This window comes from Natrix helvetica (genome assembly GCF_964273705.1).
Source record: "Natrix helvetica genome assembly, chromosome: 3".
In the NCBI taxonomy this organism is placed as follows: domain Eukaryota; kingdom Metazoa; phylum Chordata; class Lepidosauria; order Squamata; family Natricidae; genus Natrix; species Natrix helvetica.
This window is the reverse complement of record NC_138549.1, coordinates 35,836,001-35,862,906: the sequence shown is the minus strand read 5'-3', so window position 1 is coordinate 35,862,906 and position 26,906 is coordinate 35,836,001. Positions and strand designations below refer to the sequence as shown.

The 26,906-nt window shown below is 43.1% G+C and overlaps 1 protein-coding gene across 1 annotated transcript; it reads left to right on the top strand.

The window, feature by feature from the left end:
• On the top strand, positions 1-14,309 carry LOC309389366 (acetylserotonin O-methyltransferase-like). The gene is made up of 8 exons (XM_081947637.1): positions 1-136; positions 1,555-1,729; positions 2,129-2,258; positions 3,244-3,312; positions 8,185-8,307; positions 10,744-10,880; positions 11,048-11,170; positions 14,099-14,309. The coding sequence occupies exons 1-8, from the start codon at positions 29-31 to the stop codon at positions 14,305-14,307; spliced, it is 1,074 nt and encodes a 357-aa protein (XP_081803763.1). The 5' UTR covers positions 1-28; the 3' UTR covers positions 14,308-14,309.
• Positions 14,310-26,906: the final 12,597 nt, after the last annotated feature.

Here is a 26,906-nt window from a genome sequence, read left to right as displayed (position 1 = left end):
CTTGTGAGCTGGAGAGATTTGATTTAATATGGAAAAGACTACTGTACAAGTTTCTGGGGCCACAATGAGTTCACCTGAACAGGCTGAAAATATTAATATGATGTTTCATCATCAACATTCATTTGTAACCTCAAAGGTAAGACATGTAATATGTGTAAAAATAGTATATTAAGTAGTAAGATTTACAAAACAAATTTCTTTCACATCCTTCTTTTTGTGGTATGACTTGTATGCTGATAACTTCCTAGACAGGTGTCTGTGGATTTTTTGGACAACATGTTTAGAAATAGTTTGCCCTTGCCTTCTTCCTTGACCAGAGAGAGAATGACTAAGATGGCTTCAGGCCTAAGGCAGGACTGAAACTCAGCTCTCCTGTTTTGTAGCCTGGTGCCTTAACCACGACTCCAAACCAGCTTTCTTTGTCTTCTTCATGGAGGTGAAAACCACTGAATGCTAAACACTTTGCTATAATGAAAGCCTACATATAAGTTGTATAAATGCCACAAGGTGTTCTGCTGCACTCGTTAAGTGAGCTCCAAAAGATGAATTGTGGATGTATTAAAAAACATTCCTCCCCTTTATTTTGCTTTCCTATTGATTTATCGCTACTGGTTCCAGCGACCCAGGCCGCCATACCATTATCAGTTTGGCTGAACCAAGCTGAACTGTTAGGGACCCACTTCTGGTATGGTTGGAACGGGCCCGGTGTCACCCACATGGATGCGCTTGGTGCGCGCACCCACATGCGTGGCACACACATGCGTTGTAGCTGCAAATGATGCTTCTGCAAGACTCTGCGATGCTCCAGCTGCTTGGTGGAGCATCGCGCTGGTGCTGTATGCACCATGCCCGTGCGCAGAAGCACCAAAAGTTTTAAAACACAGTAAGGAGCTCGGGCGGGTGAGTGGGTCCTCTGGAGCACCGTACCGGAATGGTATCCGGTGCTCTTGGCAGGCTCCAATACGCCCGTATCGGGGCGTACCGCCTGCAACCCACCACTGGTGTGGTTGCACAAATGAGCAGATCCCTGTACCTCTGATTTCTTATCTTGTTCATCAGCAATAGGTGCAATGGACAGGAATAGTTGCCATACATAATCATTCTTGATCCTAGAGCAGGATTGTCAAACTCATGGCATCATGGTGGCGTCATGTGATGTATCAGAACTTTCCCCCGCTTTGCTAAACCGGGTGTGGGCGTGACCAGCACATGATGCATCTGGCCCACGGGTCGGAAGTTTGGCAGCCCTGTCCTAGAGCAATAGTTATTTATTTTACTTATTTATATATCCCACCTTTATTATTTTTTACAAATAACTCAATGTAGCAAACGTATCCACCAGACCTCCATTGTGGTATTTTTCCCACAACAGCCCTGTGAGGTGAGTTGTGTCGACAGGAAGTGACCAAGGCCAAACAGCTGGCTTTCATGGTTAAGGCTATCATTGTCTTGAGTTGAGTTCTGAGTAGGATCTAGAAAAAAACACAAATCTGTACTCACATTTAAAGTGATGCAGTAATGCTTCCTTTTGTACATTTGCCCATGTCCTTCCAGATCATATTTACTGCAAGTGAACTGGGTGTCTTTGATTTGCTGAGAGAGTCGGAGGAACTGCTGTCATCTGCGACTGTGGCTGAGCGCTTGGAGACCAGTCTCACCGGGATGCAGATGCTGCTGGAGGCCTGCGTGGGGTTAAAGGTCCTGAGAGTGGAATGGAAGGAGGGCAAAGGTGATCCTTTTATCAGGAGGAAGCAGTTACAGCTGTTTTACAAAGTAGTCAACAAAATAATATTTTCCATAGAGTTAGCAGCTACATTCTTTTCTCCTTCAGTTTATTCAGCATAAAATATTTCTAGATAGCTAATGAGTTTTGCTCACTAATTAGTTCTGTTGCAAAACATCCTTCTGGACAATTCAGCCACTTTTCCAGCCTGTCACTTGTTTCACTATTGTCAGCAATTCTTTTTGGAGTGCCAGATCAAATGTTTTTGGTTTCATGATTGAAATAAACCGAAGTGCAATCATTTATATTGCTAAAAGCATTATTATGTTTTAGTCATCTCAGAATTCCATGGAATTCAGCAAAGGGGTTTTGAAGTAATTGTCTTATCATATCTTTCATTTTCAGGTCTTTATGGAAACACAGAGTTTGCTGATCTCTTTCTGGCTAAATCAAGCCCAAAGTCTCAGTTTTATTCCATGAAGTTCTATTCAGAAATTGTATATCCAGCAATGCAATATTTGTCTGAAGCTGTGAGGTAAGAAGGGAGTGTTGGTAAATTAAAACTTTTTCTCAAAGACAATATTGGAGACCAGGACTGTTTGGCAACAAGTAAGTGGGATTAGTGTTTTTACCCTGTGGTTGTGTTTGTGTTTGCTCATTACTTTAGAATCATCATTGCTCAATACCACCTGTCCGTTTTCTCAGTTGTCTCTCCTGAGATAAAAGAAGTAATTATTGCTTCATCACTTCAAGAAGATACTGGACTGCCATTTGTCAGAAATGGTGTAGGGTCTCCTGCTTGAGTGGTGTTGGGGGGTTGGACTAGAAGACCTACAAGGTCCCTTCCCATTCTGTTAATCTGTTAACCATGGGAGATCTGTTTAATTCTCTGTTGCTTACAAGACACAGAGTTTCAGAAGATCCATTTGTAGTGAACTGATCCCCCCACCCCAATTTCCTTTTGGACTTTCCAGTGGTGTTATTTATCCAGTTAATCAAAATTTAATTGTTGCTCAATGTCTTTGCCTTTGCAACCCACAGACATGCCTGTACAGATACATAGAAAAACAAGTTGTAAAAATTAGGATTAAGATTTCTAATCTGATTAAAAACATAGTCTTAGCATTTTAATTTAGAAAGACACTTTGATGATTAAAGCAAAACTCAGTTCATTAAATATCAGAATTGAGAGAGTCTAATAATCAAAATGATTAAAAAAATCCTGCAAAAGGATTAGCTAAAGGAATTTGTTTGTTCTTTATATTATTTAATAATAAAAAACCACAGTGAAACAAGATGGACATCATGACAGGATGGAGTCAGTTTCTATTAGGTCCACTCACTTCTTAGGTTTCCATTACTGTTTGGGGCTGGTGATATTTTTGGAGTAACTTTTGCAAGTAATATTATTATGCTATTTGACTAGAAGTTCTATTTTGATGCTAGGGAAGTAGAAGAATATAAAAGGTAATGGTATTTTTGTTGTTTCAATTTAAAAAACCCCCAAAAATCCACTACAGGGATGGGAAATCTCAGATTGTATCAATATATGGCATTCCTTCAAAGGACATTTATGAACATCTATACAGGTAAAGTAGCATTTTTATTACTTTGGTTTGTAAAGATTGGGTAGTAAATTTTTGCTTTTATTTTCCTTATCAAATCTCAATTTGCAACTCTGCAAATATTTTCATGGAAGTTTTTTTTTTTTTACTAAACAAGCCTAGACTTGCAGCACTACCCACCAATGAGCATTGATTTTGAGCAATCTGCCAGAAAGAGAACTAAAGCCCAGTTTTATTCTAATGATCCTTTCACTATTTCATCCACCCTACAACCACAAATTTGGAGCCTAGGATGCAACCCAGTCCATCAGCCAATTTATCACCACTGGATAGTTTGCAAGGAGAAGCAGGTATAGAGAGATGTGCTGAATATTGTTTTCATAATCTTGGTTTGTGTGTTTTTTCTTGTTCTACTTCCCAGCTCATCTATTCATTGCTACCTGTTCTTTGCATAAAGTTGATTGCCCTAAAAAGGAATAGTATTAGAGGTAGCTGTGTTTGGATCTTAGCAAAGCATGAATATTATATATTCTGTTGTCAGTACACATTATTCTGTGTGCAGCTTGACATGCAGCTCAACCACCTATCCTCCAATAAAACAGACTGTGTTCGTAGATCTGGATGCTTTATTGAAAGAAAAGGATATGGTGAAAACAGGGAAAATAGGAATACATACAATGAGAACAAATACAAGATAGGCAGTATTAAGTTACTGCTGAACATAACAATTAATGAATACAAGTATCACAGATTAAGATGGATTCTTCTTTGTGGTTCTGCCTTCTCCAAATGCAAAAGGAAATGGAGTCTGGCTTCCCAGCATGCACTTGTTTTGAGAGTGCAGGCTGATGGGTTGGGTCAGCTTCAAACAATATAAATGGTATTTGTCTCTCTGGCCACTAGTTGGGACTAGAGAGCAGCAGCAGTATATAAAAGTTATATGCTGGGGCATGACACTCCCTGCCCGGTATCAACTGATACCACCATTTAGATGAGCGGCCATTGCTTTTTTGGTGGTAAGGTCACTGATGTGGTGGCGCCATTGCAGTTTGCAACGAGGCTTCTGGGAATTTGACAGTGATCTAAGCCTGGAATATAACATCCCATTGCTAGCTTCTCCCTTAGAATTGCTGACGTCATCTGATATATATTCAGAACCATTCTGTTGAACAGAGAGATGGGAGATATTGCAGAAGACTAGTTCAATTGTTTTTTGAGGCTTGCTGTTGTTTGTGGTGTGGCTGTAGATTGCTGCACCGTTTGAGCTGTGGTGTTGCCCGCAGGTTCTGAGGTATGAATGGCATAGATGGACTCTGGAGACTGTGGCAAGGAGCAGGCTACGGCTCATTCTTTATTGTTAGGTAGGCGGCATCTCTGTGGTCTGAAGGGAAGAGGGGTAACCTGGTTGTCACTATCTTCTTTGACTAACCCATGCTCTGTCTTTTCTAAAGAGAGTTTTTCCTCAGTAGATGCTGCCACCTAATTGTCATCTTCCATCTTTTGGAAGACTGTGCACCTTGAATGAACTTGGTCACTGTCACAGGTGAGGTTGTCACTAAAGGAGCCTATGAAGGGACAAGGCGAATGTGCCTTAATGTGTGATGATTCCTTTAAGAGGAATTGGTTGTGGTTTGGCTGAAAAATAGAAGGATGTCCATTTTCTAATGTGCTTGTCAGCATGTGATTTGTGTATGCTTCCTAAAAAGATATCTCCTATAATGACCCACCTTAGGTCTAATTTCTGAGAGTATGGAGCATTGTGGGGACCATTGATCTGAGCTCTCACTTTGTGGACTCATAAAATATCTCTCCTGAGGAGCAAGATTATCTGAGCCTGAGGATTGAGTTCTGGTATCAGATACACTATGCCGTTCAAATGTGGGTGATGAATTGCTGCATGTAAAGCCTCTAATACTGCAATGTACAGTTTGGGTGGAACAACAACTCTTCCCCCCACAATAGACAGCCATTTACCACCAATAATTTGTCACGTTTAGCAAAGTACATTTTAAAATCAGCCCCAATAGGCCTCTTGAGCCACCCCCTCCACACCCAGTTCAAAATTTGCTTGATGGTGGAGTCCTTCACAGAGTGACGGGCAATGTCAGTGGACGAGACAGGCCCAGTCTCCAGAGAGTCAACGAGGAGGACTGGAGTCTCGGGGGTAGGATCAGCAAGATGTTTGGTCAGGGATCTGGTTTCATTCAATAAGAGTTGGTAAAGTCAGGCATGTTTTCCCATCGACTGACTTGACTTGGTAACCAGATGCTCTTCTCTCTGCAGACTCCATAATTCATGCACATGTTTTTTAGGAATATGGAATGCTGGGGCCTTTAATGCCAAAAGCATCAACGTTGGCTGAACTGGCCAAAGGACTGTTACTTTGGTTGTCTAGAATAGCATAAAGCTTAATGGCTTTGTCCCTTTGGCTTGCTGCGTAGACCTGGACTCAACAGATTTTGGAGCAGGACTGCCGCCTGCAGTCCCTTTGCAGACCTCTATGCATTTTGCATTGATTTCTATTGTGGTTGTAGCAGTGTGTTCTTCCTCCCTGCCATATTCACTGATACTGAAAAGTGTGTTGTAACATTCATGGTCCTGGTCCTGGTGCAAAGCAGTGTTGTGGCTTGTGCTGTCACATTCCATGCATTTTACACTGACCCTACAGTTGTTGGCAAAGTGAGGGACCGATGAGCAGCACTTGTAGCAATGTTGTTTGCTTTGTGGTTTTCCATGATCTTCTCCCTGAAGACTCGGCATTTTAGGAAAAATTTGGTTTCTGGTGTAGAGGATGCTGCTTACCAGGATCTCTGATCTCAGTTTCTGTGTGAGAGGAACTGGCAGACTTGCGAAGGGAATCTGGAGGAGCCACTTTAGTTTTGTGGAGTGCTACTGAAGACTTGCGAGGATTATGTTCTGAACAGTGGTGGGTTTTAAAAGTTTTTAGAACCTATTCTGCAGGTGTGGCCTATTTTGTGGGAGTGGCTCGGCGGTCATGTGACAGGCATAGCCAAGTTGGAAAATGTGTGAAACTCACTTAACAACACTCTTGCTTAGCAACCAAAATTTTGGGCTCAAATGTGATCATAAATTCTCTTTCTTTCTTTCTTTCTTTCTTTCTTTCTTTCTTTCTTTCTTTCTTTCTTCCTTCCTTCCTTCCTTCCTTCCTTCCTTCCTTCCTTCCTTCCTTCTTGTCCCTCTCTCTCCAACTCTCTTTCTCTTTCTTTCTTTCTTTCTTTCTTTCTTTCTTTCTTTCTTTCTTTCTTTCTTTCTTTCTTTCTTTCTTGTGTCCCTGTCCCTACTTATTTTCTTTCTTTTCCTTCCTTCCTTCCTTCCTTCCTTCCTTCCTTCCTTCCTTCCTTCCTTCCTTCCTTCCTTCCTTCCTTCCTTCCTTCCTTCCTTCCTTCCTTCCTTCCTTCTTGTCTCTCTCTCTCCAACTTTCTTTCTTTCTTTCTTTCTCTCTCTCTCTCTCTCTCTCTCTCTCTCTCTCTCTCTCTCTCTCTCACACACACACACACACACACACACACCATTTCTGTCTGCCACTGACAGCTCTCAAAGAGAAGGAAGTATAAGGACGGCCTTGGAAAGGGGTTGGACTAGATTACCTCCATGTTTCCTTGCATCCCTCTATGTTCTCTGTCCCATTTAGTCACAAACAGCCCCATTCATTTTAAAGTTGGTCACAAACTCCACTCACCCTGTGCGTGCTCAGGTCCCACCCAAGGAGGTGAGTAGTGGGCTGAGGTAAAGTGGGGAATCTGTGGCTCCACGTATCTCGATCTTCTTCCTTGCCTCGGTACTGCAAGTGGGAGGTGTTGCTGTTGAGGTGGCGAGGCGGCGGCAGCAGGGATTCGAGGCACTGCCTGCTGAGCAGCATGACCCACAGCCAGCCCAGGAGCAGTAGCCGTCACCAGCTATCCCACACGGCCATCACTCACTGCCCCTCAGGCCAGCGGTCGGGTACGCAGGGAGGGCATGGCGGCAGAGAGGGCAGCTGAGCAGGGGCAGTGCTTTGGTGGGCGCTAAGAGAAGGAACAAATTGCAGGTGGGAGGTGCTGCTGCTGAGGCTGGAATTGGAATATTCTTACAACCTGTGTCATTGAGTGAGAATTAATTTTCAAAATGGAGAACTGGAATCTAAAAGTAGAACTAGATCATCTACAGATCAATTGCTACCCTGTTTCCCCCAAAATAAGACCTCCCTGGATAATAAGTCCAATCGGGTTTTTGAGCTCAAGTGCTAAAATAAGCCCTCCCCTGAAAATAAGGGGAGCCATGAGGTGACCATGCTCGAAAATATTGCAATGGAGCAGCAACCATGAGGTGACCATGCTTGCTACTTCCTGCACCTCAAAAATAATAAGACCTCCCCTAAAATAAGGCCAAGTGCTTATTTTTGGAGTCAAAAGAAAATAGACCCTGTCTTATTTTGGGAGAAAAAAGTAGAAGATGCAGCATGGTCCAGTCTAGGAACATTTAATTCTTTAATTCTTTATCCATTAACCAGAGATTCTTCCAAATCCTTGTCAGATATTTTCTATTGTTCAAATGCCAATCCACAAGAATGTTGGTTATTTTTGAGATCCTTCCAGGACAGCTAATCCTAAGGCAAATATTGGCATACAGTATCCAGCAATTCTGCCCAGGAATTGCTCAGGGTATGAATTGGATGAAATGAGAATAATTCATCTAGGTCATATGGATTACTAATGCCATCAAACGTCAAGACAAATATTAAATAATCTGCTCTTTAAAACCAGATAATTAACACAAAAGCTTGCAGAAACCATGGCTACATAATGAAAAATATAATTCTAGATTTATGATCAGATGTTAATCATACTGTATTTCATGTGTTTGTTAATCATCCACCAATGCAAATTTCAATTCTAGTTCACAGGAAGGTGTTGAAAACTTTTTAAGGTTCATGAGTGAGGGTTGGAATCTGCATGGGAAAGATGTGGTCTCTGCTTTTGATCTTTCTGGTTTTCAGCTCATTTGTGATCTGGGTGGTAAGTACCCGAAGGTTTTCATCATGCACCTTACTATCAATTTGATACTGTGTAATATTCTGGTAAAATTGGATTGAAAGATGTCTCTGGCTCTGTCAAGACCTTGTAACTTGTGGGACAGTTTGCCTTCAGAAGTTGTGGATGCTTCATCACTGGAGGGTCTCCTACTTGAACAGGAGGTTGGACTAGAATATCTCCAAGGTCCCTTCCAGCTCTATTGTGATTGATTGATCGATTAATTCCCTGATCGCAAAAGTAGAGTTGTAGGATGCTATCGTATGATCTTTTTTGTTCTAGAGTGTTGAACCTTATTTTTAAATATCTAATTTTAAATGGTTTAACTGATCAGAATTATTGGATGTCTCACAATAAGTAGCAATCCTGGGACTGTTTGGAAAGAGGTGGGGGCATTTTTGAAGATGAAAACACTTTTTCTTCATTTTCTCTCCCTTGCCTGGGATGATATTGCCATGATGCATTGAATGAAGATTAAGCCAGCTGGGTAGACTGGACCAAAGTGACATGGGCTGGACCCTTACATTTTTCAGAATGGTCCCACGGGCCAGATCCAACCATATTGCAGGCTGCATACAGCCCACGGGCCTTCAGTTTGACACCCCTGTGTTAAGGACATTCAGTCTAGAAACTGGGAGACCAGAAGTTCTAATCCATCTCTAGAGATAAACCTAGATGGGTGACCTTGGGCCAATCATTTTTTCTCAACCCTAAGAAGAAGGAAATCACAAATCTGTACTGAAGTCTTGCAAACCCGCCCCCCCCCCCAAAACACCAAAAAAACCATCCCACCCTGCAAGGGCTTATCCAGAATGGAATGGAATAACTAGACATTGCCACCTGGCCATGGGACAGCTCCTCTTGGGCAATTCGCCAAGGGTACAACTTGCCATGGGCCTGGACATTCTCCTCTGGTTTCCAAAGCCAGCCTGGCCTGAGTGAGGCGAACATAGACACGGACATACTGACATACTGACATAGAGACACCAGCACAGATACAGACTGTTCTGACCCAGCTCCCCAAACATGACAAATCTTCTCAGGTTAACGCAAAGATTCCTTTATTAGGAGTGGCAGCAGCCCCAGCAAAAAGTTTCTCTCTCACCGCAGGCTAACAAATCTGTCCATCTGTAAGATGAATAGCTGTCTGCCACATCTATTCATCTTCGTCCCCTGCCTTTTATCCCCAGAGTTAGGGTGGGGCTTTGCTAGCAGTGGTGGCTCTTCCTTCCCAAGGATCGGCCCATGGTTTTCCACTGCTCTCCTCTCCTCTGCCTTCTGTGGATCCGTGCATCAGGCACTGGACCCAGCTGTTCGTCCTCTTCCTCATCAGCCACCTCCAGACCTGGGAGCTGTTGACTGTCCATCTGAGGGCTGATGACTGGCCCAGGCTCTGCCTCTGTATCTCTCTCTGCCAGTTCCATTCCCTCTCCCCCCACCTCGGAGCTCCGAGGTTGCCTTGATGATCTGCCTCCTAGCCTCCCACAGCTCCTTCTCATCTGATTTGGCTGCCGGAGGGGCCAATGGCTGACAGGTCACAACACGGAGACACAGACACACCCCATTCCATCCTTGGGAACTTTTATCAGCATCCAAGCTGGCAAAATGTCAATTGCACCCTGGCCTTGGGGAGAAGGACCTCTCTGTCATGTTGCATACCCCTCCCCAATTCCAAGCTTGGGAACTATTATCTGCATCGAAGCAGGCAAGCTGCCAATTGCACCAGGGCTTGTGGGGAAGAACCTCACCTTCGGGCTGCTGTATATCTGCTACAGAATCTGTCAGTGAGATAATTCTGATTGGCAGCGTCAAGGAAGATGGCTTTTTCTGCCGTTGTTCCTGCTTTGTGGAACCTTTGCCCCTAGAGGTTAGGAAAGCTTCCAATCTTTTGTCTTTCTGCAAAGGTCAAAACCTGGCTGTGTAGGCATATGTGTGGGACATTAGAGCCTACACATCCATAAGAGAGAATCAATGACGCTCCCTCCCCCACTCACACCTGTATTTTCTTTAAGTCTCCCATCTCTTGCAATTTTAAATTTAAAAATTATTCATTTTTAATATGTTATTATATTAAGTGACGTGCTGGCCCAGAGGTGAAGTTGCTGGCTTCCACTCAGAAGGTTGAGAGTCCAATCATAGGGAGCGATATATGTTTCTCTATCAGGGTGCAAAGAGAAAATATCTGCTGCAAACTCCACATAGGGCATCGGCCAGTAAAAGCTCAACTCTATTCAGTTGCCCTGATTCCCTCTGGATAAAAGGGATTACAGGGTTGTAAAATGTTTATTTATTGATTAAATTGTACATCCCTCTGTTGGGAAGATGCACATTTAATAAGTTTGATATATGCACATTTATTAAAAATGTTGATAAACAGAATATTACATGGTTTCTTTTTTCCATTGTGTACTTTTTTTCAAGGAAGCAGTGGTGGCTTTGCTAAGGAATTGGTTTCAGTATATCCAAATTGTACCATGAAACTTTTTGATCTTCCTGGAGTTGTGGAAATATCAAAAAAATATAATACGTTTTCAGATGACTCTCGGATCTCTTTCCATGAAGGTAATATGCGCTTTGAATCAATATCTCTGTCATTTCAAAGCAGTAGTTGAAAAAAAGCCAGTATACTTTTAGAGCAAGCTTTATGAACAGAGGAGTAAATTGTTTCTCCAAGTTGTTAGTAGAATTAAAAATTTCCTACCTTATGAAGAGATTTGTTTTTATTACAGGGGATTTTTTTAAAGATCCAATTCCTGAAGCAGATCTTTACATCATTTCAAGAGTCTTGTTTAACTGGAGTGATGAAAAGTGCATCCAGCTGCTAACAAAAGTGTTTACAGCCTGTAAGCCAGGTAGGTATTGCTAGAAAAAGAAAAATTGACATTTGTGAATGGGAAGACAAGCAAGCCAACAAGAGCGATGCATAGCTTTTTTTTATGTATTTGCAACAACCTGTGACAAGTGAGATAGTGCTCACTTATGACCTAAAAGGGGCTCAGAAGTTTGGCTGTAGGTCATTGCAGTCATTAAGTGATGCAGGTAGTCTTCAACTTACAACTATTCTTTTAGTGACTGTTTGAAGTTACATGGGCATATTATCAAAATTCAGATGCTTGGCAACTGGTTTCTATTTGTGATGTTTGTGGTGTTCTGGGGTCATTTGATCACCTTTTTCAACCTTCTGACAATGAAAGTCAATGGGGAAGCCAGATTCACTTTATAACTGTGTTACTAACTTAACAACTGCAGAGATTTATTTAACAACTGTGGCAAGAAAAATCATAAAATGGAGCAAAACTCATTTAACACCTATCTGGCTTAACATCAGGAATTTTGAGCCCAATTGGGTTGTAAGTCAAGGATTACACGTAAAGCATGTGACCACATTGCTCAATGACCACAATCCTGGGTCTTTTAGTTGTGACTGTTAAGCAGTTGTGTGGCTCATTAAGTGAGGGGAGCTGAAAAACTGCATGCCAAAAAAGGGCAGGCAATTTCTCTTCATGCATGGAAGGGGACCTTTGCACTAGGAAGCTTTGAAAGGAAGCTTGGATCCCAAAGGTTTGATAAGTGATGGAATGTAGTTGGGCAGGTTCCCAGGAAGGGGGCGGGGTGTCATTCCAGAGAATTAAAGACAACTTAGTTCAGATAGTTTGTGTAAGAGAAAGAGGATGAAACCAACTCTCCCCTAATCGTCCCCAGACTTACACTTCATGAAGGTAGTAGTCTGCTTCAGTTTGGCAAGATTCTGTCTGTACATGTAGAACAATAAAGACATCTGTTTGGAAGAATCACTCTATATCTTTCTTGGAGACTGACAGAGCTTTCTTTTCCTGATCCACAGCAGGCCTTCCCCTGCAGAAGGGAATCACTTTGTTGGGCCAGAGAAAGGAAGCTCAGGTCTTGGTGGCACAGTGGTTAGAGTGTAGTACTGTAGGCTACTTCTGCTGCCTGCAATTTACAAGTTCAAATCTCACCAGGCTCAAGGTTGACTCAGCCTTCCATCCAGTGATGAAATTCATTTTTTTTCTTCTGGTTCTGTGAACGTGGCTTGGTGGGTGTGGCAGGGGAAGGGTACTGCAAAATCCCCATTCCGTCCCCACTCCTGGGGGAAGGATATTGCAAAATCTCCATTCCCACCCCACTCTGGGGCCAGACAGAGGTCGTATTTGATGGTTCTCCGAACTACTCAAAATTTCTGCTACTGGTTGTCCAGAACCTGACAGAACATGCTGAATTTCACCCCTGCTTCCATCCTTCTGAGGTGGGTAAAATGAGGACCCAAATTGTTGGGGGCAATATGCTGACACTGTAAACCGCTTAGAGAGAGCTGTAAAGCACTATAAAGCAATATATAAGTCTTAAGTGCTATTGCTATTGCTATCTCCACTATCCCAATTTCCTTTTTCCAGCCCACACATGAGTTCCCCTCTACTCCATGTGCTAGCCTTTCTATCCTTCAGAACATTGTGTTTGCTAGCTGTCTGGCAAACATTGGCTTGACATAGTTGTCAGCAGCTGCACAAAAAGGTCAATAGAGTAGACCAGGAGACGATGGCTCAAGGAGAAGCCTGGAACTTGTAAGTCTGGTGGGTTGGGGAGAACAAGGCAGGGAGCAAACTGAAGCCTCCTGGGCCACAGAAGCTTTTTGTGCGCTCCCTAACCAACATTGAAGTATTACTATACTATGGAAACCAGTTCCTTCCATAGGTGCCTATGAAACCTATGCTATGAAAACTGTTTCTTTCTTACTCTTCCAAGACAGAGAAATGCCACGTGTTGGATTTAAATAAAGTCCAGTTGTGGAAAGATTTCTTAGAACTTTCCTGATGCTTCAGTCATAAAACGTCGGCAGAGTCTGGGAAGCAATCCTGTGGTAAATGGGCTAAAGTGGCATATGTTATGATGAAGGATCCAGGGTCGGCATAATATTTTATATATCTTTAAGGATTCTCAGGAGACTAAAATGGAGCATGGAGTTTGCCTAGGGCAGCGATGGTGAACCTTTTTTGGCTCACGTGCCACAAGTGGGTGGAGCGCAGGGGGGTTGTGTGTGGGCGTGCCGCACCCATAATGCAATGCGTGACCCCCCCAGTGTGCATGCACGCATAACGCGTGACCCCCTATTTTTAAATGCTTTTTTCACCCTTCCCAGGCTCCAGAAGCTTTATAGGAGCCTTGGGAGGGCGAAAAGAGCCTCCCCCCCCGAAGGCCTTCCCAGGCTCCAGAAGCTTTATAGGAGCCTTGGGAGGGCGAAAAGAGCCTCCCCCCCCGAAGGCCTTCCGGAGGCTTCAGGGACCATCCAGAGGCTTCCTGAAGCCTTCGGAGTGCTCAAAACGACCCTCCGAGGATCCTTTTGAGTGCTCTGAAGGCTTCAGGGAAGCCTCCGGATGGTCCCTGAAGCCTCCAGAGGCCCTCTGGGAGGGCGGGGGAGGCTCTTTTCGCCCTCCCCAGGCTCCTATAAAGCCTCTGGAGCCTGGGGAGGGCAAAAAATGGCTTTTAAAAAGGTGAACTTAGCGGGCCAGTGCACGCATGCGCGCTGGTCAGCTGACAGGGCAGCGCCTCACGTGCCCTGACAAATGGCTCTGCGTGACACCTGTGGCACGCGTGCCATAGATTCGCCATCACTGGCTTAGGGAAAAAGAGCCCACAGCAATATTTTCAGAAGAGAGGAAAAAAGTTGAGAGAAAGGTCACAGCCATAAACATGAAAATGAGATGAAGGACATCATCTCTTTTGTAGGTAGCCTATTCCTGATTTAATAAATTACTTTGCAACAGGTGGTGGCATCTTGGCAGTGGACCCAGTTGTTGATGACAAAATACGTGAGTCGCTTCCTGCTCATTTGTACTGCATCATAATGTTGGTTATATCTGAAGGAAAATCACGGAAAGAATCGGAGCATCGAATGCTCTTCCAAACTGCTGGCTTTCAAGATATTCAGTTTAAGAAAGGAAATGTCTTTGATGTCATTTTGGCCAGAAAATAATATTAAACATGCTTAATTCTGACTAAATGTTAAATAATTCAAATAATAAAAAATGCTTTTACTATTGTATTGATTCTAATTTGTGAGTGTATGCATCTATTTACCATGTTAATCTTATTGCTTGATTTTTCCTCACTGGAAGAAAGTAATTTACGCTGAATACCTCTTGAGATTTTTCCATTCTGAGGGAACAACCTGTTGCCCAAGAGGTAGATTAGATCAGAAAACCGACTTCATAAGAACACAAGAACTATACAGGAGACTATAAAAGCATTATCTCTGAGAGGAAATATTACCAATTCTTCTAAGGGACAGGAAAAAAGGAATGGTGACAATCCCAAAAGTGACAGAATCTAATGTGGGGTGGGAAAAAATGAAACGTACTTGATGAAGGGTGCCAACACACTGGAGTATTATATTCAATACAACACTGCATTGTGAATGGATTTATACTTGTACCAGATGTTGAACGTTCAAGTCTCCTTCAGCAAAGGAAGCTCTTAAAAACCACATGAAGAAGATTGAGCAGAAAGAGTGAGAACAATTCCCCTTTTCACTGAGCTATTATGGAGCAAACTGACTGCTATGTATGCTACTTTATGTCTAATAACAAATAAACAAAGAGCAAATATGTTGCTACCTGAGCCTGAAGGAGACAACTCAATCAATCATAGAATTGGAAATGATTTTTTGTCAACCTTCCATTAGTGCATGAAAATGCTTCTCCTGCATCTTTAAGAAATGGCCTTTCCATATAGCAGTCAGAGTTTGCTGATATTTGTCTGGGAAACTATGTCCTAAAGCGACCATAAATAGGTGGTACAACCCTACCTTGTCGTATCTGTTGGATTGGGTAATGGATAGGCACACACAGGCTTAACAATAACAACAGCTCTTTATTATAACACAGCAAGTAAGAACAATCTATTGAAGGTTGAGTCTGACAGCAGCCCTTTTATCGGGAGCTGTCAGACCCTTCGACCAATAGGATTAAACCTCTGTTCCTGCCGGAACAGAGGACCTTGGTGGAAACCACTGTAGTTGGTATAGGTATCTAACACCCCTCCCCTCTTAGATGGAATAATCCTACTGGTAACGTAGTCAGGCAGGTAGGTGGGCTTTTGGGTAGCTCTGCCTGACCTGTGCAGTTCAGTAGGAGGGGTTTCCTTGGACAGGTTGGACAGACCTGTTTGCTCCGCAGCTCCGCTTCGTGGAAGCTCTTGGAACCTTTCACAGGCCGCAGCTGGACCTTCTGGAGCTGGTTTGCTCGGAGCTCACTGCAGGCCTGCAACAAAACCAGATAAGTTTCCCGGTACCTTCAGACTTGAGATGACTGTGGAAGTTTGTTCCATTTGGGAAGGGCTTTGGCTAACTCATGCAGGAGTTACCTCTGGTTGTCTAAGAGTGGAGTTGGAGAGGCAGCCACGGAGTTGGTCAATATGCTTTCTCACTGGGGTAGGACAGTCCCCAGCCAGTAAACCCAACAATGGCTTGTGGTCTGTAATCAGTTCGAAGTCCCGTCCATAGAGGTACTCGTGAAACCTTTTTACTCCTGTCACAGCAGCCAAAGCCTCACAGTCCATCTGGCTGTAGTTCCTCTCTGCGGCGGATAGGGTCCTGGAGTAAAATGCAATAGGGGCTTCAGTTCTGTTGGGAATATGGTGGCTGATGATGGCACCGACACTGAACAGTGAAGAGTTGCAGGTCAGCAACAATGGCAGGGTCTGGCTGTACTGGACAAGGAAAGAATCTGCTGACAGGAGTCATTTTACCACGGCAAATCCGGCAGCCTCAGCTTTTCCCCAGGACCACTTCGCGTTTTTACACAGGAGACGATGTAGCAACAGTGGCTTTCTGTTTAAGAAAGACGCTGTAGAAATTAAGGAGCCCGAGGAACGCCTGCAGCTCGGTTTGATTGCAAGGTGTGGGGGCGTCCTGAATTGCTTTGATTTTTTGTGTGGTCGAGTGAATCCCAGAATCATCGATCAGGTACCATAGGAATTCAACCCTTGGCATGTTAATTTGGCATTTCTCCTTTTTGAGACGGAGGCCTTTGTCTCTAATTCTAGCTAAAACTGCTCGTACTCGTTTTAAAAGTTGTGCCTCATTTGCAGCCGATACCAAGATGTCGTCAAAATAGCTGATGACTCCTGGAATCCATTGTTCCATGATGCTTTGGAACAGTCTAGGGGTGATACTAATGCCGAATTGCAGGCGGTGACATTTGAATGCAGCCCTGTGCATCACAATGGTTTGGGCCTCTGCCATAGCTCCATCTACAGGCAATTATTGGTATGCCTGCGCCAAGTCCAATTTAGCAAAAAATTTTCCAGGGCCTAATAAATGGAGGAGGTGCTGTACAATGGGTACAGGGTAGGTGCTTTTTTGCAGCGCTTTATTAATTGTGCATTTGTAGTCCGTGCAGATGTGGACTGACCCATCAGATTTGATAGGTGTCACTATAGGAATCTCCCAGCATGCATGATCGACTGGCTCTAGGATTCCCTGGCCCATGACCTTGTCAATTTCCCTGTCAATTTTGGGGCAGAGAGCAAAAGGTACTCTCCTGGGTTTTAGCCTTATTGGGGCTATGTTGGGGTCCAAATTAAATGAAATTGGGGTCCCCACATACTTACCCAGACTGGTGCCAAAGACGTCCTCGAACTCCTTAAAGATGGCTTCAGCTCCGTCATCTTTCAAAGCATTGATACCGGTCACCTCTAGGCCCAGGGCTTGGAACCAATCTAGCCCTAAGAGGCTCTGCAGGTTGCTGCTGACCACTGTCACTGGGAGTTTCCCGCTGAACTGTTTGAAGTTCACCTTTGAAGGTGCAGTAGCCCATGATGGGGACTCAGTTTCCCTGGTAATCACGTAGGCGGATGTCAGGGGTGCGAAGGTGCTGCTTCTTGAGGCTAGGGATAGCCTGTTTCAGGGTAGACCATGGTATGATGGTCAGTGATGACCCGGTGTCGATCTTCATCTCACATGGAGAGTACTCAATGAGGACTATGACCTTCAGCATTTTTGGCCGCCTGGTGTGGACTTGTCCGATTGATGTGTGGTGGGTGACTCTGTCGTTGCCCTCTAAGCGCCATGGTAGCTTCTTCCAGGCCCCTTGGCTGGGCCTCAGTTGGCAGCTTGGTGCACCTCTAGGCTGCCAGGCAGTGGCAGGGAATTCGCTCCAGCACACACACCTTTGTGATGTGCCCCTTTTGCTCGCAGAGCTGGCAGGTTGCATCACGGAAAAGGCAAGCCGATCTGACATGGTCTCCTCCACAGCTTGCACAAGGTGGGAGATGCTGTTTGAATGTGCATGCCTGGCTACTGCGCATGTGGCAACTGTCATCTTCTCCTTCAGAACTCTCGGGCTCTGCGGCCTTGCGATGAATGTATGTGCTTTTCCGCGCTTCTTGGGGTGCGCATTGCCACTGCAGAGTTTCAGTCAATTTGACGGTTGATTCTGATGCCCTGCCTTCGTCCAAGGCAATCTGCAGAGTGAAGTTTGATTTTGCGAGCAACCTCCTCTGTAAATTGATATCCCATACATCACATAGTATGCGGTCCTGAATCAGCTCATCTAAGTCTCTGAATTTGCAATACACTGCGGCCTTAGGGAGTGCAGCAACGTACTTGTTAATGGATTCACCCTCCTTCTGATTCCTGATATTGAATTCATGCCGGCGAACGTGCTTGGACGGCTTATGCACGTAATAAGTCCTAAGTGTCTGCTGTAGCATGGACCAGGCAACCGATTGGAGCGGTGTCGGCTCAGAGAGGTCTTTTGCCATCTCGAAACTTCCTGGCTGCAGTACCCGAGGAACATGTTGTTCTTGTGGCCTTCAGAAAGGCCCATAAGGTTGTTTGCCTTGAGGAAGCAGTCAAATTGTAGCATTTATGAGTCCCAGTGCTCAGTGACTGGGTCACACGGAGTCAGAGGGTGTTTTGAGATTGCCGCTCAAAAATGGCTGCTTGAAGCTGGGCTGAGCTTGCTGGATCGCTACGTTCTTTTCAGTTCACCTAGTTGCCTTCCAATCCCACCTTCGTCACCAGTGTTGGATTGGTAATGGATAGGCACACACAGGCTTAACGGTAACAACAGCTCTTTATTATAACACAACAAGTAAGAACAACCCAGCGAAGGTTGAGTCTGACAGCAGCCCTTTTATAGGAAGCTGTCAGACCCTTCAACCAATAGAATTAAACCTCTGTTCCCGCTGGAATATAGGACCTTGGTGGAAACCACTGTAGTTGGTATAAGTATCTAACAGATCCATCTACTGTCCCATCCACACTGGAAGAAAGTAATTTAGTTGAAAAGAGATTTGGGGATAATGTGTGGCTATCAAAAATCAAATGGAACCTAGGCCTCTAGAACTACACATTGGCATTAGGGATTTCTGTTACCTTACAATTTCTAGCTGTACTCCAAGATAGCTGTAGGCTTCCTTTTTTCCTTCCTTCCTTCCATCCTTCCTTCCTTCCTTCCTTCCTTTCTTCCTTCCTTCCTTTCTCTCTTTCCATTCCTTCCCTTCCCTTCCTTCCTTTCCTTCATTAAATATTTTACACTGTGCATCTCTAGGCAATGTGTGATTCTAGGCAATTTATACAATATCATAAATACAGAATAAAACTATTATAGGATTAAAACATTAAAATATCAGCCATTAAAAACTAAAACATTAAAATTAATATTAAAATGGATAAAAAACCAATGTGTAGACTAGGTGGAGATATTGTACTAGTCTACCGCCACCTCCAAAATGGGATTCCCCATCAGGGTCACAAGCCAGTTGGCAAAGCTGGGCTTTAGGGTCTTTGGGAAGGCCAAGATGGTGGAAGTGGAATTTACTTTGGAAACATGATATTCCAAAGGGTGGGGGCCATGGCAGAAATGGCGGTCTTCAAGGACTTTGAATAATTGATTTGGGCATGATAGCAATTTTATTAAACCATGCACTACATACTAATATGACATGCTGTTATGTCTACCCTGCTCCTTTCACATATACTATGAATGGATGACTATTGATGCCGTTGGAACACAAATTATTCCTATAATTGTTTTCATTAATCTTGACCCTGAGGAGTTCCTAGAACTTTATTTAGCTTCTCCCTTATACTTTCAAGTAGTTGTGTGCGTGGAGAGGCAACAGACTTGTAAAGCACATATTCACTAAGATCATAATAACATCAACTACACAGCCCTGTGATTTCTAGCTTTTCTGGTTTATGATATTGAGCCCATGAATATGTTTGGTAGGTTTTTCTTCAGATTTTAAAAAAAGTATCCATATATTCCATATATGCTCATGAATAAGGCAATCTGTGAATAATAATCACGTTGAGCTAGTTGCTGCTTGAGCCTGCCTCACCATGGATGACTGCATAACTGTTTTAAAAAGCCTCCAAAAACCGCCCTCTACTATGAGGCAGGAGAACTGGGTGCCTCCCCTACATCAGTAATTTTTAGGCTTTTAACCCTTGCTTAACTTAAGGGTTAAAAGCCTAAAAATTCCTGACATAGGAGCGGCACACAGTTCTCCTGCCTCATAGTAGAGGGCGGTTTTTGGAGGCTTTTTAAAACAGTTAAGCAGTCATCCATGGTGAGGCAGGCTCAAGCAGCAACTAGCTCAACGTGACCTCAGCTCTCGCCTTTTTCCTTTTCCTTTTTTTTTTCATGATGACAGTGGTGAGGCTGTGCCTCCCCTGCCTCACCTGACTGCACATCACTGATGCCACCTTACGTCATAGAAAACTAATAAAACTAATAAACAAAGAGCAAATATGTTGTTGTCTGCGCCTGAAGGAGGCAACTCACTGAATCATAGAATTGGAAATACTGTTTTGTCCACGTTCCATTAATGCATGAAAATGCTTCTCCTGCATCCTTAAGAAGTGGACTTCCTTTATAACAGTCAGAGTTTGCTGATCTTTGGAAAAATTCATCCCAAAGTCCCCAAATTTATAAATGATGGAACTGATGCTGTTGAATTTGATACTTGATCCTGATTTCTTAGTGCATCCATATTTCATGCTATGATTCCATCTATTTTGGTACTTTAATCCACTAAAAGCTATAAAGAGTAGTATGTAATTGTGCAACCCTTCAGATAGATGATGATCATAACAAAAATGAAAAGAATTCAACAATCTTAGAAAAAGCAATGCCTTCAAAGAGCCAAGCCATCATGCAGCCATTAACATTCCTGATTATCCAGGAAAGTGTAAGCACAGAAATAGCACCTTGAATTACACCTGGAAACCATCAGGCAACCAGGACAGCTTGCATAGTACTGATGACTCATGGGAGTAATGAGACACTGCTGGGACCTCTGCGATTTAATCCAACAGATGCCACACACATATTTCAATAAACCCATGGAAAAAGTTCTCCAAATCCTCCTTACCAAAGAGGGTCGGTGTCTCACAAAATAGTGGTGTGGAATAGCATTCTGCAGATACAGTAAAGGTGGAGAAGTACTGACACTTTACCACCCTTACAACCACAATCAAAAGAATTCATTAATAGTGGTTTCCACCTGTTTTCAGTAGAGTTCATACCTACTGAACACCAGCAATGCTCTAAATATCTCTTCTCCTATTTGATATCTCAACTCTTCTGTAAAGCATGGGGAGTGATGAAAAGGAAAGAGATGGGTGCAATCCAATCCAATGCCTCAGCAGCCACTTTATTCCAAGCAACAATCAAGACCTTGGATGGACATTGCAGCAGACCAACAGGGATAGTCCCTAGCATCAAAGAAAATGGTAGTATCTGATTGGATTGGGAAGAAATGAAAAGAACCTGAGGAAGAGGACTCTGGTTGATGGTGATGTTGTGGGAAAAGCCAGTTTATCTTTGCTGCCTTGACATGCTATTATTTCTACCCTGCTCCTTTCACATATAATGGATGACTATTGATGCCATTGGAACACAAATTATTCCTATAATTGTTTTCATTAATCTTGACCCTGAGGAGTTCCTAGAACCTTATTTAGCTTCTCCCTTATACTTTCAAGTAGTTGTGTGCTTGGACAGGCAACAGACTTGTAACGCACATATTCACTGAGATCATAATGCCGTCAACAACACGGCCCTGTGATTTCTGCCTTTTCTGGTTTATGATATTGACCCCATGAATATGTTTGGTAGGTTTTTCTTCAGATTTTAAAAAAAGTATCCATATATTCCATATATGCTCATGAATAAGGCAATCTGTGAATAATAGACCTGCAAATATTTAATTCTGTCATTACTGGATGAGTGTTATGATGATTTTGTATCATCCCTCGAGGTCCTAACCCGAAATGAACTAACATTGACTGACATAACTGCACGCTTGTTGGAAGAGTCCAGAAGGAGGTTGGAAAGAGAACAACTGAGAGAGAAACCACCACAACATGAAGAGTCACCTTCAACTGCTTATACTGTTAGAAAATGTTTTTCTTGCGGGGCAAAGGGGCATATAGCTAGATTCTGTAAAAATGAAAAAATGACAGAATACTAGAAAGGCTAAGAAAAATGATAATGTCAACTTAGGTATGTCTACTTTGACTATATCTAGAAATGCACCAATAAGCCATGATTCATGGGTTGTTGATAGTGGAGCATCACAATGCATTACTAGAAATAAGAATTGTTTTATAAAAATGTCCGCCAGCAAGCAACATGTATCTTTGGCAAATGGATGGAGGTTGAAAGCATCTGGTGAAAGTATGGCAAGGTGTTCATTTGTAAATGAGTATTTATCCATGTTGTATATACCTAAACTGAAATTTAATTTATTATCAGTAAGAGCTCTTGTTAAGATTGGCTATGTAGTAACCTTTAGGGGAGATAAATGTCTCATAGAGAAAGCAGGTAAAATGATTACTGCTAATTTAAAGAATGGTTTGTATGTAATGGCTGATGAAAGTGTAGTTAATTCTGTGTATACAAATGCTAAACAGCACGATGAATGCATGCATTTGTTACACAGGCACCTGGAGCATATTAACTTTAAAACATTACAACAAACAGCTAAAATAGTGGAAGGTATTAAGTTGAAGCCATGTACTAAGTGTTTGAACTGTAACATTTGCAGTAAGGAAAAGAGTAAGGCTAATCCTGCAAACAGGCTAGACAGCTTTAAGACTGAGAAACCTCTATAAGTAGTATTTGCTGATCTAATTGGATCTATAAAACCCAGTTTGGGAGGTGCCTGTTTTGAGTATCATGGATCATTACTCAAGATATGGTTTCTGCTACTGAATGAAAGACAAGACAGAAACATTTCAACATTTTTTTAATTGGCTGAGGTTTGCGGAAAGGAAGATAAAAGCCAAGGTTATTACTGTAGTTACTGATAATGGGACGAAGTTTACAAATTATAAATTCCAAAGTATGTTAAAAACAGCTGGTATTGAGCATAAACGTTCTGCTCCTTATAGACCTCAACATAATTTGTTTGTAGAACAAAGGGGGCAAACGTTACAAGCTTTGACTAAAACCATGTTAGCCGATTCAGGATTGCCTGAAACATTATGGGGTGACGCCATGATGGGTGGTAATCATTTACTGAACAACGTTGTAAATGCTTCTACTGGAGAGGTACCATTTACTCGTTGGCATGGTAGGAAACCTGATTTGAGCTATTTGCACACGTTTGGAGTTCCTGCATGGGTGCATATTCCTGCACAGATTAGGTTAAAGGGACAAACTCATGCAAGGCAGTTAATATTTGTTGGTTATGACTCAAATCATAGATCTTATAGGTTCTGGGAACGTGGGACAATTAAGATCCATCACAGTGCAAATGCTAAGTTTTTAGAGCATGTTGGTTGGGATAAACTGGAAATAAGCAATGATGAGGTAGTAATTGAAACCCGAGTAGATCAAAATAATGTATCAGGAATACCAGAAACGTGTGATGAAGTGAAGGAGTCTACTCAGGAGGAGGAAGTGAAAAGTCAGGATGAAGTGATAAAGCAGGAGGACATTCAGGATAGTCCACCTATAAGCCCTGAGTTACCCAGAAGGTCAACCCATGTAATGCGGCCACCTGATAGGTATCGGGCATCTGTTGCATGTAAGGTGGATAAGTTACCTGCTGCATACCATGAGCTGACAATGTATCCAACTGAGGATGGAAAGGTAGGACAAGCCGCAATGAATAGAGAGTGTAAATCATTGCAGGATTTGGGAGTGCTTGATAAGACTGATCTACCTTCAAGTAAATATGCAAGGGGACACAAAGGGTTATATAAGTGTAAAACTGGAGTGAATAGGAATTATGTAAACCATTATGGATGGAAATTATGTAAACCCCGATGAGTTAGATGATGTTGATATAAAAGATTCTATGTGTGATAATGGATGCATTTTGCAATGTATCTTGAACCTACATTATGTACTGTATTGTGTGTTAAAGAAATACAGAAATCATTACTGTGATGTTTATGAATTAAGAATGTGAAGTTGTGTGTAAATACATTGACAACCCAAGAGGGGAGAGTGTTAGGGATGTAGCCCTAGGCTTGGCTTGGCAATGTATATTAAGCTATGATTATGTTACTGTTACTTTAAATGTTAGAGAAATGTAATTGGTTTGTTACCTCAAGCAGCTATAAGAGGGAGCCAGAATGGCTGTTAGCTCTCTCTCTGTTTGTTAGATGCTGATCGTGGACACTGTTTGTTACTGAGCCTTGCTACTGTTAGCTACTTTGTGTGTTAAACTGAGAATATAGATAACTGACTGACTGAACCATGTATGACTTGGACTGTTAACTGAACTCTGAATACTTCTATATTTCTACATAGTAAACTACTATATTTTTATACTATTCAGTGTCTCTGTATGCTGGTTTGTGCGTGTTATTCCATATCACTCTCATTACGCTTCTCTGCATACTCACTCTCCCAACGGGGAGCTTAATTACTTAACAAAAACCATAGTAACATACTGTGTTTCCCTGAAAATACGACAGGGTCTTATTTTCTTTTTACCTACAAAATATGGCTTGGGCTTTATTATGGGGGGAGGGCTTATTGTTTTGGGGTTGCCATGTGGCTGCTCTCTTGTGAGCGGGCTCCCAAAGAGCTGGGCACAGCCTCATGGGCGAATGGCTCTGTTGCGCTGTCATGGAGGTGCCCTGGCTCTGTAATGATAGCTGGGCCATGCATTGGGAGGTGGGTAAGCGAGAGCAGAACAGCCACTCATGCACCCCCCCCCTCTCCAGCCGTGTAGAGCAGCATTCACTGGCATTTGGAAGTTGCCAAGCCGCGGGAGCCAGGTGGCGGTGAATAGGCGCTCATGCGGCTTGGCGATACCCCTAGGTCAGTGAATGGCACAGTGCCTGGCTGTAAAGGGGGTTTGCCGGGTGGCTACTCATGAGTGTGGTCACTTAATGGTTGTTGTGTTGCGCTGCTGCGACAGCGCAACACAGCCATTCGTCCAGGAGGCTGTGCCCGGCTCTTTGGGAGCCTGCTCACAAGAGAGCAACTGCCCTGCAACCCCCCTCTTCAGTTGGACACAGCTCTGCTCACCAACCTAGCAGAATCCTGAAGGCACCAAGCAATGCGATCACCTTTGCCTCCCCCCAGGTTCCCACAGCTTTGCACCTTCGGGATACTGCTAGGTTGGTGAGCGGCGCTCTGCCTAGCCGGAGGTCAGGGGTTGTCCAGGGGGCTTATATGCAGGGGGAGTGGGCTTATATTTTTGCCCACCAGAAAAATGTGGCATGGCTGTATTATGAGGACATGTTGTATTTTTGGGGAAACACGGCAGTATAAAGAGAATCAGATGCACATGTGGATGGTTTGTAACATATTCTTATAACATATATTTTGGAGGTTCTTTGAACCTGAAACATTCTAGGCAGTATAAATGGAAAGAAATTGAGTAGTTACCTTGTTCTTTCTTTTCCTCCTTAACAGATTTTTCATTTCTAGTAAGGACACAGCTGAAGCAGATTTTGGAAAAATACAGAAGAAACACAATGCTGTCTAAATACTTGCAAAATATTGTTTTCAGTGGTAATTGCACAATATTGTGTTTAGGAAGACAACATGAATGTCTATAGAGTCAGAAGCAGTCAAGGTCAATGCATGGCTTTACTTTTTAAAATGGAATACATAAGAATCTGAAGATGATAATACTTATTAGAGCATTCACCCTGACTCCTTTCTGGTTAATAATTTTATTAGTTCTTTTTCCTCTTTTCATCTGCTTCCACTTATAATTGCACTCTAGGCATCTAGGAGAAGGAGAAAGGCAAGAAATGGCCTTGTGAGCTGTAGAGATTTGATTTAATATGGAAAAGACTACTGTACAAGTTTCTGGGGCCACAATGAGTTCACCTGAACAGGCTGAAAATATCAATATGATGTTTCATCATCAACATTCATTTGTAACCTCAAAGGTAAGACATGCAATATGCGTACAAATAGTATATTAAGTAGTGAAACTTACAAAACAAATTTCTTTCACTTCCTTCTTTTTGTGGTATGACTTGCATGCTGATAACTTCCTAGACAGGTGTCTGTGGATTTTTTGGACAACATGTTTAGAAATAGTTTGCCCTTGCCTTCTTCCTTGACCAGAGAGAGAATGACTGAGATGGCTTCAGGCCTAAGGCAGGACTGAAACTCAGCTCTCCTGTTTTGTAGCCTGGTGCCTTAACCACGATGCTGAACCAAGCTGAACTGTTAGGAACCCACCTCTGGTATGGTTGGAACGGGCCCGGTGTCACCCACATGGATGCGCTTGGTGCGCGGACCCACAAGTGTGGCACGCACATGCGTTGTAGCTGCAAATGATGCTTCTGCAAGACTCTGCGATGCTCCAGCTGCTTGGTGGAGCATCGCGCTGGTGCTGTATGCACCATGCGCGTGCGCAGAAGCACCAAAAGCTTTAAAACACAGTAAGGAGCTCGGGCGGGTGAGTGGGTCCTTTGGAGCACTGTACCGGAACGGTATCTGGTGCTCTTGGCAGGCTCCAAAACGCCCATACTGGGGCGTACCGCCTGCAACCCACCACTGGTGTAGTTGCACAAATGAGCAGATCCCTGTACCTCTGATTTCTTATCTTGCTCATCAGCAATAGGTGCAATGGACAGGAATAGTTGCCATACATAATCATTCTTGATCCTAAAGCAGGATTGTCAAACTCATGGCATCATGGTGGCATCACGCGATGTATTGGGCTTTCCCCCGCTTTGCTAAACCGTGGGTGTGGCCAGCACTTGATGTGTCAGGAAGTTTGATAGCCCTGCCTAGAGTGATAGTTATTTATTTTACTTATTTATATATTCCACTTTTATTATTTTTTACAAATAAGTCAATGTAGCAAACATATCCAACAGACCTCAATTCTGGTATTTTTCCCACAACAGCCTTGTGAGCTGAGTTGTGTTGAGAGGAAGTGACCAAGGCCAAACAGCTGGCTTTCATGGTTAAGGCTATCATTATTTTAGTTCAGCTCTGAGTAGGATCTAGAAAAAAACACAAATCTGTACTCACATTTAAAGTGATGCAGTAATGCTTCCTTTTGTACATTTGCCCATGTCTTTCTGCGACTGTCATCTGCGACTGTGGCCGAGCACTTGAAGACCAGTCTCAC